Genomic DNA, 20,410 nt, shown 5'->3' with positions numbered 1-20,410 from the left:
CAGTGTTTCAGTCAAGGTCCCCCTTGTCTTTTACTAAACTGTTCAGAACATGTCCTGGAGGATATACCTCTGCAAGTCTCATGAAATGATTAGGAAAAAAACCTCAGGGAAGAGGGGGCATTGGATATTAATTCAAGGAGACAGAAAATACAAAACAATACAATACAATACAATATAATTTCCTTTCCCAGTCACCTGTCTGACAAAATCCTTTGTTCACCTTGCATTCTGTGTGAGCAAAGATCTAAACTGTAATAAAAGGAATTCATGCATCAAATCCTGTACTCCTTAAAGCAAATCCAAGCATCTGTGCAGCAAGTAATATAAGGGAGGGGGACGGAGGAGGGGGGGGGAAGGGTTACGACCAAACAACCTACTCTATTTTGTCATGGAATGAAAAGCCTAATTTGCCCCTTCTTTCATGATTGCAATAATCAGTCCTCTCCTTTTCTTCTTTCCCTGTATTTTTTTGGCTTCTCTCTGCTGGCCTCTGTTCCACTCTCCCAAGTGAGGGAATTCTCTATGCACATTGTCCCTATTGTTGCAGTCAAGTTGATAGATGGGGACAGAGCTTCCTTCATAGGGAACTGATGTGTTGTCCCCTTTCAGGACACAACTGGGCACAGCAAGCCCAGAAAGCTTTGATGAAGCCAGGATCCTCTGGATATTTATCTGTGCGCCAAGGAGGGCAGGATGCCTGACAACAATAGTTGTCAATTCAGATTTTAATAGAACTTAACAAAGTTTCTCTACCCAAATCCCACTCAGTTTCTTCTGAATTCAGATATCTAATTTAGATTTATTTGACAGTCTCAGACATAATATCAGGATCTCTGAGGTCTGCTGCTGCAGAGGCAGAGCCCTGGCACTCTTCAAATACCTGATGCTTTTCCTGAAAATCCTGGCTGCCTGCTGGAGGGAGGGCATTAAATACAAAGCAGAAGGGCTCACGCACGCAAAATTAACGAGTGACCTTAAAGACAGAAAACCAAGAGACTCAGGTAAATAAGACCCATTTAGGGGGGGAAAAAGGGGGGGGGGGTCCTCTCTGTTTCTTAAGTCAGTCCGGGGACCTGATGGAGGCTGAGATCACCGGGGTCAGGTATATCAACTCTGCGCGCGCTTTCAAGGCAAAACAAACTAGCATTAAGTGCGTTTTCCACCCCGAACCCAGCAGAGGAGCACTCACCATTGCCCCAGTTACAATAAAACAAATCTTATGCTCAGATTAAAAAAAATACATATATATTTATGGAGGCACGGCAGGCTGTGGCGGGCCGGGAGCTGGAGTGAGCACCGTGCCGCCGCGTCCCCCCCCCCGTCCGCCCGTGCCCCAGTGGCCACTGCACGCGGCAGGCGGGCGGGAGAGCGACCGAGCCCTGCTCTCGCTGCCGCCGCCGCTGCCGCCGACGGCGGCAGCGGCGGCGGCGGCCGCCGGGCTGCGCCCCGCACACCAATCATCGGAGCCCGCCTGCCTTCCTGTAGGTGTGCCCGGCGCACCTGGAGAGCCTCGGCACTCATGACATACCTTCAGCCCTGCGCAAGGCAGGCAAACCTTCGGGCGGGGGCCGCGGCCGGAGCGGCGTCGGGGGGGCAGCGCTGGCCCCGGCTCGAGGATGTGAGCCCGGCGCAGGTAGGGGCGCTCCGGCCGGCTCCGCGTCGGAGCCCGGCCCGGCCCTGCCCTGCCGTGTTCCCGGGAGAGGCGGGGTGTGGCGCGGGCCCGGCGCGGGATCTTCGCGGGGCCCGGGCACGGGGGGCCGCTGTCCCGGGGCCGGCGCGGCGGGGCAGGGCGACCCACCATTTTGAGATCCGCCGGGGAGGAGGAGGAGGAGGAGGGATCTCTCCAGGGAAAGGAGCTTTCGCTCCTCCCGAGGTGGGACGCCGGGGCCTGGTGCGCTGCTCTGTGCGGAGCTCGTCCCGCCGCGACGCGGCCCGTGGCGGGTGGGTGCGGTGCGAGGGGAGGGCTGCCGTAAGGGGGATGCGGCCCCCAGAGAGCAGGGAACGGCTCCTCGCAGGAGGCACTGCCTGGGATGCCTGCGTGAGCCCCCGCCAGGTCCATGCCTCCGGAGACGGTGACAAAGGGGGGCCTTTGCCTCAGCCCCCACTGTGAGCCAGCTTGGGGGCAAGTCCTCAGAGACCCTTAAACACTTGTAGTGGCCTTTACAGGGTGCGGAAGTTCAATGCCCCATAAGGAGATCACTTTCTTCCCCCTCCTCCTGGTAGCAGGTAGGGCCTGAAGCGTAGGCCTGGTCCTGGGTTCAGCTGCCAGCGATCCCTAGTGTCTTCCTGCATAAACAGTGCCTCCCACACAGGGATGAGAGCCCACAGTACTTGCTGGGCTTTCAGTTCCCAGCAGGCTGTTGAGGGCAGAGGCCAGGCAGTCTCAGGGCCGTATCTGAACTCTGGACACCTTGTTGTTTTCCTCCTTGCTTTACTTGCTGGCGTCTTGTGACTTTTATGGCCTGACATAGAGGGGAAGGCAGAGGAATGAAAGGCACGATGCTTGCGTGCTGCACACTTCCTGTCTTATTCCTAGAGCTGCTTAGGAGTTCCGGGCTGCTGTAGTGGCTCTGGCAGTGGCCTTGGTGCCCCCAAGAACCTGCCAGGGGGCTTTTGGGCTCCCATTGCTCTGGCCCGACCTGTACTGCCCCCAGCACCAATGATATCCTTGTGCTTGATGCTTCATTTGTTCTCAGAAGTTGGATAAGACCTGAATCAAACCTGGCAGGGAATGCAGGCAAGGAGACCTGGACTCATCTGTGTGGAAAGAGTTGTCACTGGCTCTACTGAGGATTTGCTGGATGTGGATGCTGTTGCCTCCTCCTTGGACTGTGTGCCAGTTCCTCTCTGACCAAGCCACAGCTGTATCATTTTATGGAAGTTTTGTAACCTCATTCTCTGATGGTTTGGAGTTTCTTTTTAACTAGGTGGCTTGTTGGAGATGGCTTGGATAAGGGCAGAGTCCTTTTAAAGGGTTGCATGGGAAGTGGCTCAGGTTGGAGGAATAATGTATGGGTGACCCAGATTTCAGAACTGGAACTGAATCAGATGAGGAGGAGGCATCTGTAAATCAGTCTTGAAGTTGTATCAAAACTGAATTATTGTTAATTCTTAATTATTATTAATGTTTGGAACAGCATAGCTGGCTTACATGTAGAACATATTTTGCCAACTCCTGACCAAGGCTAGTATTTGCAGTGCTGTTTGTACAGTAGCCCAGTGAGCTTGATAAATCTGTGAGTGGGGTTACATGATGTAATTGCCAGTGACAGCAAAGGCCTAGACATGAGGTTGGTGCTCCTGCTGCAGCCCCCTGCTCTTGCTCTCTGAAATAATGGGACTTGTGTGCTCCATCTGGAAAGCTCTTCTACAGCCTGACAGACTACACTGGTAGGAATCTGTTCCTTGGGTCTTTCTTAATTTCATCCTATTAAATTTAGCTGGATGTTCTTGCTCTTGTCCTGTTGAGTCTTCTCCTCCTTAGGCTTGTTTCAAGTGCTCATTGTTGTTGTCTAGAGGTAAAGAACAACTTTTTTTGTGATGTACTCCAGAATTTGTTTTAAAATGGGGCTGTTTTATTTAGTTAGTTTGTATTCATGTAAATTGTGTTCATTGGCTATTCTGGACAAAACTTAGGAAACAGCTGGGAAGTGATTTCAAATTCATGACTGGAATCAAATATTCACAGAAAAAAAATTTGATTCCAAGAGTTATGCTTTTTGCAATCCGGTATTTTCCCAATTCCATGTTCACTACTTAGTTACTGTTTAGCTAAATTATACATAGTTAACTTATTTTAATAGTCATGACTGATATGTCATTTTGTAATTCCTTTCAACTTTCCTCGCTGAACTCTCATTGTATCTTTTAATGAAGTACTTACAAGTGAATTCTCTGCAAGTGTGGCTGTGCTCTGTTGTTTCTGCACTTGGGCCATACAGAGAGAAATTGTTTCCCTGTTTGTGAGGTGATCGTGCAGTTTTTATGTTCAAGTTTCAGCCATTTGGGGACAGATGGTTTATTCTGACCCCCTGCAGGTATTTACATTCACAGCTGGTTATCGCTGCATCAAATCCAGAATTCTATTAGAAAAGTACCCGGTCTTGATTTCATGATATCAAACAGTAGACTGCACTGGTTCTCCAGGTAAATTATTCCAATAGCTGATTACCCTTGCTAATGTCTTATCTGAATATGTCCAGCCTGGTTTCTAACCACAGTCTTGTTACAAATTTTCATGCCAGATTAAAGAGGCTGTTGCTGCCAGGATGACACATTCCAGCAAAAAGGTGGCTTTATTGTACTGCAAACTTACAGTTGTTATCCATGCTAACCTCTTAGTTCTGGTAATAGGCAATCATGGAACTATAGTCATGAGATGACTGGTGTAATTTAGAGCAGCAACTAAGCGCTTCTTGCTGCAGAGACCGCGCTCAGACAGGGTTTTTGGAGAAATGTGAGTGAATAACTTCTCTTGCTTGGAGTGCAGATTCACATTATGTTTAATCTAGCATAACTATAGGCTACTGCTGAAAGGAATGATCCAGTCTTCTCTCATTTAGCCCTGACTGCAGGTTCCTGCCCCTTTCCTTGTGTTAGATCTAGTGATCGAGCAGCCTTGGATCAATTCAGTCACTGATCCAACTGAAAACCAACCCCCTTTCCTAAACAAAAGTATTGCTTTGCTTTTGGATCAGGAAGCTGGACCAGCCTCCCCTATGGCCAGATGGTGCTAGGTCTGTTGCAGAAGGGTGGCCTGCAGCTGAGGATGAGAAATGTGAAGAGGGACTACCTCTTTCAATAATGACCCGTGCTTGTGCGGTATTAGATGCAAGAGGGAATCATGCACTTCTGGGTTCATATAAACAGGCTGTAGTTGCACAAATCCTCTCAGCTGGCACTGCTGTTGAAAGAAGCAGTCATGTGTACCCCTTGTCATTTGTGTCAGTCCCCCAGTCTGGTTCACATTGGACTGTACACATGATTGTACTGCCAGAAGAGAAAGGGCACTATGAGGATCGTGAATGAGGAGGGCAGAGGATGGGACTCCTTTTGGCAGCTGTGCCTGCTTATGACAAGCTGAAGAGTTTGGGAAACTAAGGCTTGAGTTACAGGAATTGTCACAAGCATGCCTTAGATTAAATCTTAATGGAAGCTAATTTATTTTTGCCTCCACTTTGCAGCAAATGTATGCAAACAGCTGCCCTGATTTGCTCATTAGCCCAGGTTAACCCAATTGCTTGTCTTGGGAGAACTGGATTTAGTCAAGGCTGGATTTAGGTCTATGGTCAAGAAGTGTGTGTTGGAATTGCTCTTTGTGTGTGAAAGAGTGTGTAATGTAAAAGGAAAGTCTGTATCTTGGTTGTGATGTATCTGATGCCTATGAAAGGTTCATCAGTGCAGGAAAGTTGCTAGTTATACTTTTGCATTCTAGATATGAAGATCTTAGTGGTTTTCAGTGCCTGAGCTAGGTGGGTACCCTTCTGGGATAACTTTGTTAATCTTGTCTCTTCCATTTACAGATGATTCCAGCTTTCTTTTCTTCTAGTGGAATTAGTTTGCTGGGACGAAACCCATTCCCCATCTATTGTTTTAAACACTGTTTCATCAAATACAATCCTGAATATTGTAGGGGATGTAGAACTGATCCCTATGGTAAAGAGTGGTTTCAAGCTCACATTTAGGGGGTGGATTACAGCTAGATAAAGTCAAAGAAGAAATCCTTATGACTCCAGTACCACATCAGTGCAAAGTCTGGGGAAGGCTATTGGTTTTGATAGCCAGAAAATTTTGAAACGGGGGAAGGTGATTACCCCAACATGTGTATATATGTATATATATAAATAGACACGTGTGTATATATGTATTTAAAATAGAGGGTGTTTTGATGCTAAAAGAGGTTGAGGAGGAGGGGCTATAGAAACTAATTGGCTAGTATTTGAAAAATGAATGGAAGTGGGAGGAAACGTGAACCTACTGCTCAGAGAATACTATATTAAAGCAGAGTTAGCCGTAAATTAGCTTCTTGAGAGTGTATCCCATCTGCAGTAAGTCACGTAGACATATGTGGTGACCATGAAAACATTCAGATATCAGACTACCTCTGTGGGCACTTAAATATTGGATCTGAGACTACAAAGAGTCTCAGTGTGTGAGGTCCACCGCTCCCAGACTTGTTGGTGCCTGGAAAGCACTCAACACTTAAGTTTCTGCCATTGATGGTACACAAAACTTCCCAAATCCTTACCAGGGAGCCTTGGGTCATGCTGAGGTGCCAGTGGGATCCATAAACTTGATGGTTTCCTGCATGTGCCACCTGTGGGCAGAGCACAGTCATATGCCAATGAGCAGATTGAGCCTTGCACGGAATATGACCAGAGACGAGTATCTCTGGGGAGGAGAGATGGGAATGTCTGCCACTTCATCAGTAGCCAAGTAATTTGAGAATCCTGGTACCCTGTGGATATCTAATTATTTGTGTAAGGTGGAATGAATCCAGCTGTAGAGACTAAGGTTCCAAAATATTCCAATCTGGAGGGGAGGGGATTAGGATCAAGGTGTTCTCCAGGTATTAGAGATGTTTGGGTTCCTTCCCCATTTTACACAAAATGGGGAGTTGGAAGCATCTTCTCATATTCCAGGTGACTGACCTATTGGTGGAAAAAGTGCTAGAGGGGATTGAAGAGCACCCTCTTCACAAATGCCTTCCCCTCTGCCCCACCCCCCCCCAAAAAAAGAAAAAAAAAATCTCAAAATATTTATGTATATAGGAGGGAGAAAGCGACCACTGGGGTTGTATCATCACAGAAAAACACTAGTAAAGCAGATGTGATATTCACTTTAGTTCAGAACAGGAAGTGCCTCTGTCTCAAGGAGCAGAAGATCTTGGTTCATGTCAGGGTTGATTCTTCTAGACTGCAGAAGCCCTGAGATGATCTGAACTTAGCTTGTGGTGCAAGGCCTGAGTCTGGGTTACAAGCAGACCTGTAACTTGTTGGACATGTTCATTTTTTACAGCTGTCACAAGGTGGCTGCACTGGTTACACTTGCATATTCACTTAATAATAGAAACAAATTACCCAAATCACTGCTAAACTAACCTGTGCAGCACTAATGGGAGGAGGGATATCAAGAAGATGCTTTGTCCTTGTTGTTGAAATTTGAGAAACATTTGGGCAGCTACAAAAAATTAGTATATGTAAGCTTGATAGCACACTCTATAGTCACAAAAAATTACAGGTGAAACAATCAAAAGTGCCTGGAAATAATTTTCGAATAGCATAATTCTTAACAGGACCTGAAGTCTTTATTACAGATTTCTGCCCTGTGAGGAGATGCTGGTGGAAACTTGGTGCTAACCACTTCTTACACTGGTAAGAATACAACTTTGCCGATATACTTCATTTCATAGAAGGAAGGATGCCCTAACCATACTGCTGCCCAGCAAAGCTCTGATGCACTGTGTCTCTAGGGGCTCTGGTCTGTAAGCAGAATTCTTCTACCATGGATCAAGCCTGAGCTTCTGTCTATACACAAAAATTTTACTCCCTTGACTCTACTAATAGAGGTATTCTATAGTATAGGTGTTTCAAGGTAACTCTAGAATTCTAAAATATAATCTAGCTGCAATGTTTGAGTCAATCTCCTTTCTAAAGTACTCTGAGGTCACCATTGGTTCCTACAGGTGAGGACTGGCCGGTTATATAGCAGCAAAGCTAAGAAGGTGTGGTGTGTATGTGCTTCCTTTCTGTTGGTTTTATAAAAGAACAGATGCTCTCTACCTATACTGTGAGCCCTGCAGGACAGGGATTGTGTCTCACTGTGCAACATTTAGAACAATGAAGATTAGATTCTGATTGCTGGTACTGCAGTAAATATAGTTCATGGATGAGTTTATATGTTTTAGAAAGGTGCATTTTTCCCTCCTTTCCCCTTCTTCCCCGGAAAGGTGTCTTCTCCTGGAAAACCATGTTTCAGGTATAGGCAAGGAGAGGCAATGGGAGGAAGGTGAATTACACTGGGAAGAAGGGGTCATCTTCAGGACAGAAGGTGGAAACAGTGATGAGAAAGCTGCAGTACAGTGCAGAACCCTGTTAAAACTGTACATGAAGACCCAACTTGGGGGGCAGCAGGGAGGATGGCTGTGGGCAGACAGATGAAGAGAAGTGGGAGTACCCCTGTGTGGGTCACAGCATGTTTTCCTAAAGGCACAAGCGATTCAGAGAGATGGATTCAACCTTCAAGTCACTCATCAACTTCTTAACACCATCTAGTGTTGTGTGTGTTGAATGACAGGAAATATATTACTGCGCTGTGACTCTTCATCCCTGAGCACCAGTAGAAAGAAGGAATATTGTCTCAGGACACACGGAAGGATTGAAGAAGAAGCTATAAGGTGTTCCTGTAGGCACAGGGTCAATGGTATGTTCCACTGACTTGTGGTTTTTTTTCCAACTTGCCTTATTCCAGCCTCCCTGTATGATCTGGGAGGCCAGCCTTCCTCCAAAAGCCCTCCTGTGGTCTGCCTTTTCTTCCTGCCTCTGTGCAATGAGTGGAACAAGCTGTGTCCACTTCTCTTGTTGCAGAGAAAGGAAGATGAGTGTTGGAGCAATGAATGCAGCTTATCCTGGAAGAGCAAGGCCAGGCATGCTAGTTATGTCATTGTAGGATGTACCATGATCAGCCACAGGGGACAGTCAGGACTGTGAAAAGCAGCCTGAGATTGTGACTGCCTGTAAGGGAAAATGATGACAGCTGAGCTGCCCAGTGGATATTATCAAACGTATCAGAGCTGTTTTTACTTGGTTCTATATGTGGTGTCATTTTTAGCTTTTCAGCTGCTGAGTATGTAATAATAGTGATATCAGAGGCACAAAAATAGGCATCAACATGTAAAAAGGGAGAAACAGATTCACTCTGTCTCAGTGATAGTCATAGCAAAATGGTAAACAAACAAACAATAAAAATACATCGAAGACTCAAAAGAGAGTGCAAGGTCTGGTGGATCACGTGTGCAGTGAAAACTGGCATTAACAGAAACCTCAAGTTCAGCAAGGCAGTATGAAAGCAAACCCTATTCTGAAATGCACTAGTTCTTACTAGTATGTTTTCTTTGATAATTTAAAAGGCAAAATTCTAAAGTCTGTTTATGACAGTGGAAAAGAATGAAGAAAGCACATTTTAAAATAAAAAAGTGTGTACTAACAGATGCAGGGGCCAAACACAGTGTTGAGGCAAGCATGTTCAAAAGCACTGACTGTTGTGTTCTGTGGGTTTTTCTTTGCTATTCTGCTTAGTACTGAAAACAGAGCTGCATTTCTCTGGTTTGCAAGCACAGTGCAATGGTGAAGCAAAAATCGCCAGCGTGTATTGCTACTTCAGTACTATTTTATCTTGAAATAGTTGTCTGGGACCTGATGGAACTGTGATTTTGTACTGGAGATAAGCAGTAATCCTGAGCAAAGAGTTAAAAAATAGTTTCATAAAATTAAGTGTCTGAATCCATTCAGAAGCAGTTAGATGAGTGTAGCATGACTGAAAAGTTGCAATTTTGCCAACATGTGATTTTTTTTTTTTTCCTTTTATCACCAGTAATGCACGTGGGATTCTTAAAGCCACAGGTTCAGAATTAATGGATTAGGTGAGAATAATAGGGTATGAGGTGTGTTGTTGTTGTTTTTTCAAAGAAATTTAGCTGTCTTGATTGTGGGGGAAAGCTTGAAATGAGACATAAGTGTAACCTGAAAGCTCACAAAACAGAAAACATGGAAAGAAAAATCCCAAACATCTTTTGCCTTGAACAGGAGACTTAAAACCATACGAGTGAACTGGCCTAGGCACCTAATTTCAAGCACTTGTTGGTGAAGGCTTGGTTTCAGGTGCGGTTTGGTAGAAAAATCTAGTTTTCTGCTTAGGGGTAGCAAGAAAAATCTGATGGGGTACGCACTGAACTCATAAAGCTCTTTCTGAAATGCAGAAGGGACCTCATCTGAATCTGTGTGTCCACACACAGTAAGAAATAGCAGCTTTGAGTATCTGACATACTATGAAGTTATGGGTCAGGTGCTTTCATTTACTGACAGGACAGTGAGATTGCTACAGTACGACATGGTATGTTACAAGAGAAACACTGATTCAGAAGAACAGGCTGAAAAAAATAATTATGGACACTACTTTCTGTGAAGAATGTGTCTATTATTTGTACTAAGCATCTCTGCAGCACAAAAGGAAAACATTTTAATAAAACATTTTGTATCTTGAAGAGTTTGGAGGCAAAAGACCAAGTGAAGGTATAAAATGAACAGGGAGTACGTTTTTGTTGATGAAGGGATTGTTCAAATTAGACTTTGCTTATGGTTGCACTCAGATACAGAGTTTATAACAGGGCTTTGCATATTCAGTGCACTGGGCAGACACTCCCTGACTAATCATCAGAATATACCTGTGAGATAGGAGGGTTAACATTACCCCAGTTTCACCCTCAAGTAGGCAGAAGCTGCTAGTAAAAGAGGTGAAATTAGGAACTGGGGTTTCTGCTGGATGAGATCCAGCAATGAATGGGCAATTCTAGGTTGTCTTGGAAGGAAAAAAAAAAAACCCTGCTTATAAATCTAAGCCTTTTGTAGATCCTTCCTTTAATGAATGACAATGGGGAGAATTGAAGGAGGCAAATTTCCCACTACCCTAATGTGCATGTTCCCATTTCAGCCAGTATTATGTTACTGATGATCACAGTGCTCCTTTGTGGACCTGTTCGCTTGAAATCGCTAGGTGACTGCAACTGTGTTTAACTGTTCACAAGCTGTAACTGTGAGTAGAGGCAAGATTTTGAAACAGCAGTCCTATGGGTGCATCTTTGTTACCTTCCACTGGGGTAAATTCTAGTAGAGCAGGAATATCACAGAATCAGGAGTACAGGGCGTTCACCTATTTGAAACAAAAGCAGTAAAGGTAATAATTCCTGATCTGACTATATCTGTAATCACACCATCTTAAATGTGATTTTTTCTTGAGAGCAGATGTGCAGTGATCTGTGTCATACCTCATGTGTAAAGCACTGCCAAGGGTGACAGTAGATTTGTCACATCAAGACGTGTCACTGTTAAGCTGAAGCTCAGCAGAGTTGTAGCAGTCCTTGCCAGACGCAACTGTCAGCTCTGCAGAACGTGACCCACGGCAAAGATGAAGTCGCTGCCCCCAGAACATTAGCTGGGCTTGGGTTTTGAAACCCTCCTACCTCACTGCCCCTCCTTACCCAGGAGTCGTGCCTCAGTCCCTTCCTCAGCATGCTGTGAGGGGGAGACCTCATTCATCTTTCCTTCAGCTCTCTGCTTGCTTGCAATTCATTTTCTCCTGCTGAGCAGGGGCCTCGCACAACTTGCTCGCTTGGGCTCCCAGTCTGTCTGCTAATATGCTGGCCAGCTGGTTGGGACACATGGAGAGGGGAGGTACTGGGTTAAGCAGCAGTCAGCAAAGATCTGTGCTTAAAGCCAGTTTCCCACTATGTACCAGTCTGGCAGAGGAATGGCTGAAGATCCATTTTCACTATAGCAGAGATGTTGGGAAGAAAACTCTGAGAAGGAGAGCTATGATTCTTTCCTCTCTCATCTGTGTGGTCCACTTGTTTTCTTTTTGCACCATCTCAATCCTTCCCTCTTCAAGCACTTGTTGCTCTTAGCTTTTCCAAACTAGAAGGATCATACCAGATTGTATTCTTTGCTGTTGCATGTAGTGATTCAAGTGCAGTGAAGCAGTCTGCCCTGTGCCAAGTCTGATTAATTTGTGAAGGTGAATTTAATGGGCAGTGGCGGAAGTTATGACCGAAAGCTGCCTGGGATGCTGAACCAGAGGAACTCTACTGTATCTCATTGAACCCAGGAGAGATGAGTGTTTATGTGTTTATTTATGCCCCACTGATCAAAGCATGTTGCAGACAGTAGAAAAGACATTGAGCTATGTTTTAGATTTCATTTAATTGATGCCTGTACTTCCTAGGGGAAGTTCCTCATTCATATTAAAGAATGCACACCTTCAATTAGAATATAGTATGGTATGCAGAGTTATGTAGGTTGGTGGATGCAAGTGTATTGAGGACTTTGCCTTCCTCAGCGTGAGCTGACATTATTTTGTGATCACGTCATAAAAGAGGTAGAAGAAACTTTATCAGGTTTCTAGTACCCTATTAGTCATGATGACTGTTAGGAGTCTGCTGTTCTGACTTCTCACTAGCACACTGAAGTCATGAGCGTGAGTGAGTTTAGGCATGCAGGCCTTATTTTACTCCTCTGTACCTCCATTTGGCAGGGTGGGGCCTAGGAGGGGAAAGAGATAGTTTTACATACCACAGGGATGAGGAAAAAGAGGCCATAGGCCAGTCAAGAGTCAGAGCTGATGTCTTCAAAGACTGCCAAAGGGCAATCTCAGGATTTTAATTGCTCAGCTAATATCTGAAGAGCCACAAAGGAGTACTATTTTAGGAAATCTTGAAGGATGGTGGTGGGAAGCAGAGCCTGTCCCTCATTCATATGCAGAAAAATGAAAATGGAGGCAGGAGGGATTAAAATATCTGTAATTGTGCCTTATTCATTGAAACTTCATTTAATAATTAAAGTGGGAAAATACTGTAATTAGTACATCATAGAAATGCTGGTGATATTTCTAAGTTGGTAGAAATTCTGTGCTTTTAAGTAATACAGACATGGAGCTCTGCTGTGCATGAAAACACATGGGCAGAGTTTTTGCCTGTTGACAGGTGGGGGAAGATATTGCTGAAATAGAGAACATCAGTATTGTTGACCTGGTTGGGCTATCTTTTTATTTATTTATTTATTTTTTTTAAGGCTGTGCCTGTAAGTCTCTGACAACAATATATAAATGAAGAATCAGTGTTACAGTGAAGATACAGAAAGAACTTAGGTTCATAGAGGAAAAAGATTAGGAAATGACTGTGACTTCTCTACTTCTTATAAGATGCTATGTAAATTAGAGTGTTAGGAACTAATGCTAAATCTAGATTACAGCTATGAGCTTTAATTACCTACTACTATAATTTTGAAATAAATTAATGGTAATTGGTGATATTAGTTATAAAAAACTTCACAAGACTGATGTATAGCAGTTACACCGTTTTAAACATTGATTTATGGAATTTTTCACTGTTCATTCTGAAACAAAAGGTCATGAAAATGCCTCCCTCTTCTTCCGTTTGGAATATTTTCATGCTAGACTTTTCAGAGGGATTGGGAAGGTTTCCAGGGCTTTTCCTACCAACTCATTTTTGTTGTTGTTTGTTTTCAGAGTTGCTCACAGGGGACTCCTTTGAGTTGATCTGTCTTCCATGCAATGTCCCTTTAGATCAAGCCCTCTACTGGGGAAAGAGCTCTGCTCATGTCATGGGAATGGTCCTGTAAGTGGTGACACCGAGATCAGGAAACATTAAACTTTGAAATAACTGCTACCTTCAAAATGCCTGTAGATCCGATTAGAGTATCCAGCTTCCTATATTGTGTGCTTAAAACATGAACCAATAGTGAAAACATTGCTAGCAGAGCGTTCATAGTGAAAATGTGAAACTTGTGCCCTGATGCCTGTGTTTTGCACCTGCTCTCCAGGGTGCACCTGAGCCTTAGTTTTAGGTGCTTGGCCGTGGCAGGCAGCAAGACTCATGCGCTGCAACGGCAGGGCTTGGCCGGGGATCTGGAGTGTGGTTCCACCGCAATTTCAGTTCAAGTCCAGGTTGCTGTGTTCCTGCTCTCCAGCCCAGTCCCTAGTCGTATCTGCGCCTTTTGGCTGCTGCTAGGGCTTCTCCACTGCACACATGGCTGCTTCAGGGAGGGGATTGGCCTGCAAACTGATCAATCATTTTTACTTTTTTTTTTTTTTTCCCCCTCCTGCCGCTGGGTTGGTTTTTTTGGCTGGATTAGCTCCCTGAACTGGCTCACGTGGTCACATGAGAATGGGCACATCAGAGAAGGTGGGAACATGCAGTACGGGTGAGTGCAAACACAGCAGCCTGGACCTGTATTGCCTTAATCTGTTCTGAATTTTGGGGCCTTGTGTTATGTTTTAGTTTAAATTTACTAGGACCTGATTCCAAGTGGTGCTGAGTAGTCTGTACAGCCTGCAACAGCAAAAGAAGTTGAAGGAGCTCTAAATCTTTCCAGGGCTGGGCCATATCCAGATGAACCTAACATGGTATCTGCAAATGCCTAAATTGGGCCTTATGAATTTGATCATCTAAGTTTTGTTAATACAGTTATACCACAGCATATTTCTCTGCCAATCTCTTAGTTACTGGTTTATGTAGCTAACTGAATCAGGTCTAAATACTTTGCAAACGGGTTCAGTACTGTCAGTCCCAAGTGCTACCTTTCCTCCTTCTCTTCCCCCCCCCTCCCCGATAGAACAGAACAAAACATTGTAAGCCAAAATTCCTATATAAGCACATGATTCTAGGAAGTGGGACTATATGAAAAACAGAAAATATTGTGATGCACACAATAAACCTATGCCAGTTGGCCATGCAGGAATTATGCTGTGAGTAACAACAAGTTTTCCATGTGTTTGCATTAGTACCTTCCTATTCAGCACCCACACAATTCCTGTGGCTTCGGGAGTGTGAAGCTATTTTTCCATGGGGAGAAGGAAGGGGTCCTCTCTGGTGCTTTCCCACATTTACATTTCTTATACCATTTTATTTATATTTAATACTCTTTCCTCCCAATAGCAAACGTCTCATTGTGCTTGTTAGCTTCTTCAATCTAGATATACCAATTACATTTCCAAGAAAGAACAGTTCATTCCCTGAAAAGGTGGGTTAGGGGAGGGTTGTGCCAAAGCCTGTTTTCCCCACGCATTCCCCTTAACCCCTTTTGCATGCATTTTTTTTTCCCCTTTATCTGCAGTTTTCAGTGGAAAGCTGCACCATTGTTGCAGTATTGCCAACTATTTTTGATTATGATACAAGTCTCATAACAATTTTTTAACATCTATCATAAATCTGGTTCCTGGAGTCATAAAATAATAATTTTAAAATGTTGTGGGGAGCTAATGCTGGAAACTTATTCTAAAATCACAAAATGAGGACAAATAAGTTTAAGTTTTGTTTTGTTTTTTTTAAGTTGCTATCTCATGATATGTTGATACCAAACTATTTTTCATTGTTAACCCTATTTGATGGTACTAACAATATTGAAGCTAGATACATGGTACAAGTTTCTGCTATAGGTATGCTGATCAGGACTGATGAAGTTGTGCTGGTAGAAGTTGTTAGGATGGTGTGATGTACGAGTGCAGTTTTGTTGGTAGTATTAGGACTTGTTTCAGTTGCATAGGATATGTTCTACCTATGTTAATACAAAAGCACAGTTTTGCCAGTATATTTATGTCTGGGAGCATTTTTCCATATAGCTTATCGGTAGTTATGTACTGCTAAACTGTTCTATGTATGTTCTGTTTTGTAAGGGTTCAGACAAATATCAGTAATGGCAGCAAGAAAACTTACTGTTTTCAAGGTGGAATTCGATCAGGCTGTGAAAGAGATTATATTATGTGTTTGCCAAAAACATCAGACAGGATAACTTAGGAGGCCCTTTCTGCAGGGGAGGACAGTGTGTTCCCATTCAGTTTGCTGAATGTCATTCCTCCTTATCTGTAGCTTAACTGTGCTCAGGACTGGTACAGGTAACATGACGACGACTGTACTCAGCAATGGTTCCACCTGGGCAAGGCCAAGCTTTCAAGTGTGTTTCCAAGCCCTTTGATGTTTTAATGACATTTACATCTGTCAAGATGATTTGGTGCAAACATTAGCATTCTTTAATCCGAGATTCAAAAACAGCAGCATGGGATTCTGGCTCATGCTTCTGTAGCACAGTAAAAAAGACTGAATTTTCTGCAGCTAACTGAAGAATCTCCTCCATCTAGGCCCTGGATCACTGTTTAAAGAGAAACTGGGAACTCCTCTAGTTCACAGCAAACCTTCTGTCTAGGAATGTGTATAGCATGTTCCACAGCCTCCAGCAGCCAAGAGCAAGCACTCTACATCATAGCATATGTTTTGGAAGTCTTTGCCCCCTTTTGGGCTCCAGATGTGTTTCTGTCAGTCCTGTCTTCATCCCCAAAGTTTGTAGAGACACCTGCATAGAGCAGCTTGCAGTGACTCCATCCACTGCTTTCACTGAGGGAATTTTTTCTATGTCAGTCCAGTACTGTCAATATTCTTCTAAGTAGACTTAGCTACTCTAAGTAGCCCTGCTACATTACAGCAGCAAGAACTACACACCATTCTTCTATGTTCTCATAACTAGAAGACTGCAGAATACCAAGGCTTATCCAGTGCTTCTATGATTAAGCACAGCTTTGGTTTTATAAAGTGAGCCAGTTTTTCTGATATGCATATGGCTCCATTTATCTTAAGACTGAATTATTTTTGTTGCATCTCTGGGAAGTGCAGTGTGCAATCCAAGCAACAGTCTTTATTCACTGCTTGGCAAACATTCAGTAGCAGCTGCAGATTTGTACTCCCAAAATATCCTTTTTTCTTTTTTAACGTTAGCATTAAATATAATCCATTTAAATGGAAATAAGTATAGGAAAAATATCCTTGTTGTTTTTGTCAGTTAGCGAATCATTAGATAATTAATAGGTTCAGTATATCTTGACTGTGCCTTCCATTAGTGGAAGCTAGTGATATGTTACTGGGGATGTTACAACTCAGGCAAACTGTCTGCACCTGTGTGGCAGGGAGGTCTTATTCACTACTTCTGAGCTGCAGTAGCAGCTCAGATGTTTTTTTCCAGGAGATCAGATAGTATCAACATGACAGGTTATTTCTGTTTCCCCAGCCCAAAACACTTGAGGAAGGTACTAGTTCCCAGAACACTAATAGCGTGTAGACGTGGTCTTGCAGAGCAGTAGACTCTACATTATTTTGGCACACACTTTTCTTTTTTTGATTACTTTTCTTATTCTATATGTTTTCTCCTTCAACAACTTCCATTTGCTCTCCATATCTCCAAAACCATTTCTAAGTAACATTATTTCCCTTCTTCATTCTTATCTCTAGTGCTTGGTGTAATCTCTTCCTGAGCTCAAAAGTGTTGACCCCACTACTTCACCTCTCTTAATGGGCTGTATAGTGATAGAGTAGCCCAGTGGTGCATGAAGATCAGCAGCTTGGACCCAGTGGCCGTTTTCTGCAGCAGAAGACTTGCAATAGGCTTCTCTTCTATGGTGGGGGCATCAAGGTGAGAAAACGGTCCGAAGCATGCCGCTGAGTAGCTACATTGCTGCATAGCTGGAGAACAACAAAATAAAAATTGAGGCTTGTGGTGGGGCACACTTTGTGTTAGAACAGTCCTGACTCCCTTTCCAAGTGTTTTACCGAACTGAATCAAAACATGGCTAGGTAGGGATGTTAACTTTGGTAGCAATTTTCCTACACAGTTAGGTCTGGATTTTGTGTGGAGAAAGGCAGATTCTGAGCTCACCTGAGCCATCCTGACTCCTCTTAAAACAGATCTGAACTATGTGATGGAGACACAGTTAAGCTGGGAAGAAATAGAAGGGGCTCAGCACACTCTAGTTGCCTGTTCCTTGTCAGGTGGGTGTTATACCCTGCACTGAGCTTTGTTCTCCTTGCAGCTGTTGCCTGGTACCTAAGCTGCAGCACTTCAAGTTGGCTTAGGCATTTCTGCACCATGCTGTGGTCACATCAGCATGGGTATGTCCAAGCCATAGATTCTCAGCCTTTGTTTTATTAAAAAAATCAATGTCCTTAGCCATGCATAACTGCCTGCAAGCAGTGTGGATTTTTCTTATCTATTACAGCCAAAAGTTCTTGCTGCTCTGTCTTTAAAAAAGCTACAAAGCCAAAAGAAGAGCAGCCGGTGTACCAAGCCACAGGTCCCAGTGAGCCGCGCATGTCTCCACGGCTGCCCCAGTGCCTCCCTCCTCCCTCTGGCAGGTTTCAGGTGTCTGTCTGCAAGGCTGGGAGTGGAAGGTGCCACGGCACACCCTGGGCCCCACACACGCCCCAAGCCTGGCCGGCCACCACCGCCACACGAAGCCTGCGCGAACTGGAGCAGCTCTGAGTTAGATGCAGGTTGTCCTATCATCTGTGTTGCTTCCCCCACCCCTGAGTGCTAATTGGCCAGCCAAGCCAAGCAACTCAACCTGCAGCATGCCTTGGTTCAGCTCCAGCTCGCAGGCTTGTAATTGCAGGGCAGGGCTTTCTCAGCCAGGAGTGTGTTTACAACAGCATGGGTGTGTTCATGTGTGCTCCCATCTGCCTTAGCACCGCCAGGACCTGTGGCAGGAGGAACAGGAACAGGGAGCACCACGTGTTCCCTGGCACAGACTGAGGCCTGCATGCGAGGGAGAAAGCCGGGATTGTGCAGGAAGGTGAAGAAGGCAAAGAAAGTTAGGTCTCTCACACTCTTTGGAGAATGAGGATTTGGGGGCTTGTTTAACTCTAGAGTTACTTAGGATTAACACGGTATTTAATTCTATGTGTGGACGTATTAATTCTGGAATAGGAGCACCTTGTTTTCTGACTAACTGGAGGGCTTGTCTGTGCTTGAGCATGCTTTTTTTTTCTCATGCTTTCTGTTTGGGGGAGTGTGTGTAGGACACAATTAGGTACTTCCTATTTAAAACCAGAAATGTTTGTCATCTCCATCCAGGTTAATTGATCCACGTTGGAAGGAAATATGATATTCACGTTGTTTTCTATAATCTCGAAAAGTAGTGTATGGATGTGTGCACCATCACAGGAATTTTGTCCGCTATTGCTTTCACTGTTGCCCTATTTTGCTTAGTTGGCCACCTTCCACATCCATCCCCTCTCCAATTTTCTGCTCGCTACTGCAGTGCAACCAAATATTACCTGTGTGTTTTCATGCTGGCATGCAGCCAGCTGCACCCCTTTGCCATTCCAGCTTGTGCCCAGAGTCATTCACCTACATGTTACACAGCAGCTGCTTCCTGCTGTTGCATGGTGGTGAGCTGAGGTCCCACAATTCCAGGCCCTCTCTGGGGGGAAAAGTGTGGCTAGCCTTATCCAAATAGGAGCCATCGGCCCACCTCACTTCAGAAGTCATGTCAGAGCATAGGATGGGGAGATGGCATGCTGAACATCTGATCCAGAGAGGTGTGAAAGAATGGCAGCCCCAGGAGTGATAACAGAGAGACTTCTGGGAAAGTTCGCATAGCCTGCTCCCACATACTTTTCTGTCACACTGTTGGCCCTACTGCAAATGCTAACTAAAAGACTTCTCCAGCGAGGCCAGCTCCTGGGCCTTTGGTACTAAGCAGACTCCCAGGTAGAGGACCAAACTGGCTTGTGGTTGGAATGTAACATGGCAGTGCTCCAGAGAGAATCTTTCCCAGTAAGTACTAGGCTCCTGTATACTGCTTCTCTGTATATGATTGCTACAGGGTGCAGTCAGGGTTGTGTTTTGTTATTTTCTTTCCATCTCTTTGAAATCCTTATTGGAGAGATTTACATCTCTTTGACCTCAGTGCACCAGCCCTCAAGGAAGAGCTTAACTGTGTCCCAGACCAGATGCATAAGGCCCTCTCCACTGTTGCTACGGAAAGTTTGCCTGTCCCTTCTCCTTCCTAACTTCCCAAAGCTTCTCTCTTGTTCTCCCTGAGGTGTGCATGACACCTGGCAGCAATAACATGAGACAAATCTCACTTGGCAACTTCCAATGTTAATGCACTGTGCACTCCCCTTTACTCTTCTGTGTCCCAGTATCATTGTGGAACTGCTCCAGCTGCAGCTTTAAACTAGTCATTTCACCTATCCAAATACCTTGACATCAGAGCCCGGGAAGTGGAAGCTGGGTCTTTTAGCTTATAAGAGGAAATTCAGTATTGTTTACATCTGTAATGGCTCAATGAGCAAGAGCTCTTCCTCTCACAGGACAAGGCTTGAGTTTGAGGATTTCCCTATTCAAAACTTTCTAGATCATCCTGTCTATTAGTAATAAACCTTCCTTATTAGTCAGCTTTTGTCCAAGACCACCAAGTTCCCTAAACAGTCTCTCCACGCTTGGGGAGCCCATTTTTGAAAACTGTCTGTATTAGCTGTGATAAGCAGTATTTTTCTTTCCCTACAGCAGAGGAGACTCAAGTTAGACAGCAGGAACAGTGTAGCACAAGAATAATCTGATGTGATCATGGAGCTTACAGTATAGGAAGGGCAAACATACCTATTTGGGATGATGCTGGTATGAGTTGATCCTGCCTTGGACAAGGTGACCTCTTCCAAGTTTATGACCCTGTTACTTTCTGTGTACTGCCAAACTTTGTTTCTGTGCTGGAGTCTTTTTCCTGACAGTACTGTGCATGTACAACAGTGCATGTGCCCATGTGCAACAGTTTCAAAAGATGTTTTATCAGCACC

General features: G+C 44.4%; 1 protein-coding gene across 1 annotated transcript in view; it reads left to right on the top strand.

The window, feature by feature from the left end:
- Positions 1 to 1,433: 1,433 nt before the first annotated feature.
- Positions 1,434 to 20,410, top strand: part of LOC106488325 (rho guanine nucleotide exchange factor 5) — a 37,587-nt gene continuing 18,610 nt past the window's right edge. Inside the window, exon 1 of the mRNA XM_067304512.1 lies at positions 1,434 to 1,633. Within this exon, the coding sequence (XP_067160613.1) occupies positions 1,520 to 1,633 (114 nt within the window). The 5' untranslated portion in view covers positions 1,434 to 1,519. The remainder of the gene's footprint in view (positions 1,634 to 20,410) is intronic.

Source organism: Apteryx mantelli, chromosome 1, assembly GCF_036417845.1.
Source record: "Apteryx mantelli isolate bAptMan1 chromosome 1, bAptMan1.hap1, whole genome shotgun sequence".
In the NCBI taxonomy this organism is placed as follows: Eukaryota; Metazoa; Chordata; class Aves; order Apterygiformes; family Apterygidae; genus Apteryx; species Apteryx mantelli.
Note: the sequence above shows the minus strand (reverse complement) of the source record. Positions and strands in the feature narration are given on the sequence as shown.